This window comes from Gossypium raimondii, chromosome 6, assembly GCF_025698545.1.
Source record: "Gossypium raimondii isolate GPD5lz chromosome 6, ASM2569854v1, whole genome shotgun sequence".
NCBI lineage: Eukaryota > Viridiplantae > Streptophyta > Magnoliopsida > Malvales > Malvaceae > Gossypium > Gossypium raimondii.
The window spans coordinates 18067850-18071306 of record NC_068570.1 but is presented as its reverse complement, the minus strand read 5'-3'; the positions used below and the strand labels follow the sequence as shown (position 1 = coordinate 18071306).

The 3457-nt window shown below is 36.2% G+C and overlaps 1 protein-coding gene across 1 annotated transcript; it reads right to left on the bottom strand.

Annotated features, from left to right (window-relative positions):
• On the bottom strand, window positions 1-3013 carry LOC105773779 (zinc transporter 4, chloroplastic). Its single transcript, XM_012595893.2, has 4 exons — window positions 2671-3013; window positions 2511-2568; window positions 1547-2274; window positions 1-742 (listed from the first exon to the last, which is right to left on the bottom strand). The coding sequence occupies exons 1-4, from the start codon at window positions 2683-2685 to the stop codon at window positions 287-289; spliced, it is 1257 nt and encodes a 418-aa protein (XP_012451347.1). The 5' UTR covers window positions 2686-3013; the 3' UTR covers window positions 1-286.
• Window positions 3014-3457: the final 444 nt, after the last annotated feature.

Here is a 3457-nt window from a genome sequence, read left to right as displayed (position 1 = left end):
TTCTTGCAAAGATTGAACCATCAATACCATTGAATTTTGGCTTGTTATTGTCACCACATATATATGTATATAGAATTGCATGTTTTACAACAGGAGAAAAAGGTGTGGAGCTTGACCAGTACTATATCATCAGGATAAGCTTACAACATATTTCTTTTTTCAGCAGCCTTCCTCCTTTCCATTGTGGAAGGAAAGAACAAAGAAAAGGGTTCTATGGTTTGTGATTGAATTCCCAAAAATAAATGCCAAAATAAAAGAACTAACAAAACCAACAGTAGTGAAGTTTTTAGGCCCAGATGGCAAGGGAAGCCATTAAACCAGCTCCTAGGAAGAGCATGAAGTAAGATACTACTTGAAGTCTAAAATTGCAGCTCATCCTCTTACTTAAAAAATCTGCAGCAATGAGATCTACTAATGCCATGTAAACTAGAATTCCAGCGGATAAAGAATCTAGGACTCCTTCAATAATCAGAGCTGCTGGGCTGTAATGATTGTAGAACGATGCGATGGCGATCCCTATGCCAATTCCAGCTGGGGTTGTTATGGCGAAAAAACAGGCCATGATTGTGGCTGATAGGGTTTTGAATTGAGCTTGGGAGATGCACCCTCCGAGTGCAAACCCTTCAAAGAATTGATGAAATGATAGTGCTGCAATTAGAGGCCTTATTGTGCATGGACTCAGGGAAACACCCAATGATAGGCCAATGATGACCGAGTGTGATACAATTCCAAGCTCCAAAATCTGCCAAAAAAAGAAAAGAAAAGAAAGGAGACGTTACAACCACGGAAAAATATGCAAATGCCAAGAGCTCAAAACCTTTTTGACCCAGATTTTTATCAGCTATTAATCAGGAGAAGATAAAAGTTTAGGAGCAATCAAAACATAGTGTCGTCTCACTAGAATTCTACCATTAGATTCGTTAGCCTAAAAGTCCACAGAAGAAGACTCCTGATTTAACATCAAACCTGTTAATAGTTGTCCATTTATTAGATTGGTAAACTATTAAAATAGTAACATTTTAATTATTGAACCATTAATTACTAACGGTGTAATAATAAGCTAATATGGCACGTTAAATTATTATTTCGAATAAAAATTTTAAGTTAAATTATACAATTGATCTCCATATTTTTTTGTTTTGAACAATTTTTTATGTTCTTTTAACACTTTTATTTATTTTTATTTTCTTCTGTTTCTTTCTATTTTCTCCATTCTCTATCTTTTAAAGGTAAAAGAAAAACAATTAAAATACTTAAAATGAATAAAATTATAAAAATTAATTGTATAATTTAATTTAAAATTTTCTTTGAAATGATGATTTAATATACCAAATTAGCTTACCGTTGCACCGTTAACGAAAATTAACGTTCAGTGATTAAAATATTATAACACGATAATAACACAATAACGTAAATAATTAAAATATAACATTTCAAATATAAGTGATTAAAATATAATAAAAAAATAATTAAATTTGTAAGCATATTTAACAAGGGCCCATGACGTAAACAATTAAATTTCAACGAAGTTCAAGAAATAATTTACCTGGGAAACAACGACATGCCTCACGTCACTATCATCATCCTCACCTCCATGCTCATGCCCATGTCCATCATCATGACCATGATCATGTGCACGACTCCTCAATAAGCCATCACAGCCATCTTGTCCATGTGGATGACTGTGCCTATGATGTGCTGCATGCGCATGCATCCCAACGATGTGCATTCCCCCACCTTCCTCTTCCCCAAAAACCTTCCCATTCCCATCCTTGGTTTCCACAACTAGTACAATCCCAGAGTCTGAATCCGGGTCTAACGAACCCACTCGAACCTGTTCTTCAGTACTTGCTTTAGCCAAACCTTGATTCCTCTCATAATACTGAGTCCCCACGAAATCAACAAGCAAAGTAACCAAAGAGGCAACCATGGCGAAGAAGCCCGGGAATGGGAATTTGGACCAAGGGTATTCCGGCAAGCAAGGATTTGTGAGAGCTTCGGTACCACCGGCGAGCATGTGGACGAAGCCCGTGGCCAGAATCACGCCGGCAGCAAAGGCCTTAGCGGCGACAAAGAGGCTCCCATCTGTACGGAGGAACTTACGGTGCTTCCCGATGAGTGGAATAGCGACCCCGGCCACACCGGCGAGGAGGATTGAGGCTATAGCTATCAGCTTTAACTTCAACGCCGCTGATTCGTCACGGCAAATCTCTAGCTCCGAGGATTGGCAGCTCGTGTTGCTCATTGAATCGGTTATTGTTTGCAAAAAGGACTCTGTTTATTCAATTGATGAAACAAATTAAAAAAAGAAGATTAAAACTGATAAAACATTAAGCACAATTGAAGAATTTTGAGAAAAGTAGACAAGTTTGCAGCTCAATTGGGTTGAATTATGAAATCCCAGAACCAAAAATAAATGTTTTTCGAAAATTTAATTCATTTCCAAAATTTTCCCACCACTCAGTAACCTCCGTAAACATAAAAACTAACAAAACGGTGTTGGAAATTACCTGGGAAAAGCCTACTCTTCGACCTCAAACGATCAAGGCGGAGCAGCGGCAATATATCCTAAAAAAGAAAAACCCAAATAAACACAATGAATTAAGAAAAAAAACAAGGAAAACCCAGAAACAATAAAGAGAAAGGGGTTTCAAATCCCGAAGAACAAACCTCAAAGATGAACATGAGAATCGAGAATCTAAAGCAAAACAAATGGTGGGTGCAATATATAGAGAGGGAGAGAGATAAAAAGAGGAAGGAAAAAAAAGGGTATCCTATACTTCTGTTGCTTTTTAGAATGACAAATCAAAGTGAAGAAGAGGATTGAAGAATCTATGAACAATACACGTACATAGGGTATAGAGATGTGTGAAAACACAGCATTTAAGATGATGGTGTTAAATGGGTAGCAGTAATATATGGGGGCAGCAAGCAGAGCATAGGAGACGATGGAAAGACATTCAGAAATGAAAGGGAATAATAAGGAGAGAGTGTCGACATTGTTTGAGGAAAAGGTAAGGCAAGAGGAAGAGGTGGCGTCCATAGTTGCGAACTTCCGTTAAAATATGAAGTTAACTATGTCGACATTGTTTCATTTTATCCATTTGTTTCCACTCACATCCATGTTACCATCAGTTCTTACATTTTCCTTTTGGCGTGTGGAGTGAAGTTAAAGGTGCATTCCATAAAATATTAAAACAATATTGACTGCAAAGAAGAATTATAAAATTAAGTTATTTTAAGAAATATAAAAATTCAAATGCAAAAGATTCCTAAATTTCCTTGAGATTAGAAAATATTCTCAGTTAACAAATCTGAATTCCGATCTCAACTTTTATGTTCTATTATGCCTTATAGAACAATATTTTCACTATAAATTCTGATTTTTGGATCATAAATACTTTTAGAGCCTTAAGTAAAAAAAAAAGCTTTTAAATTCAAATGCAAAGGTTTTCCT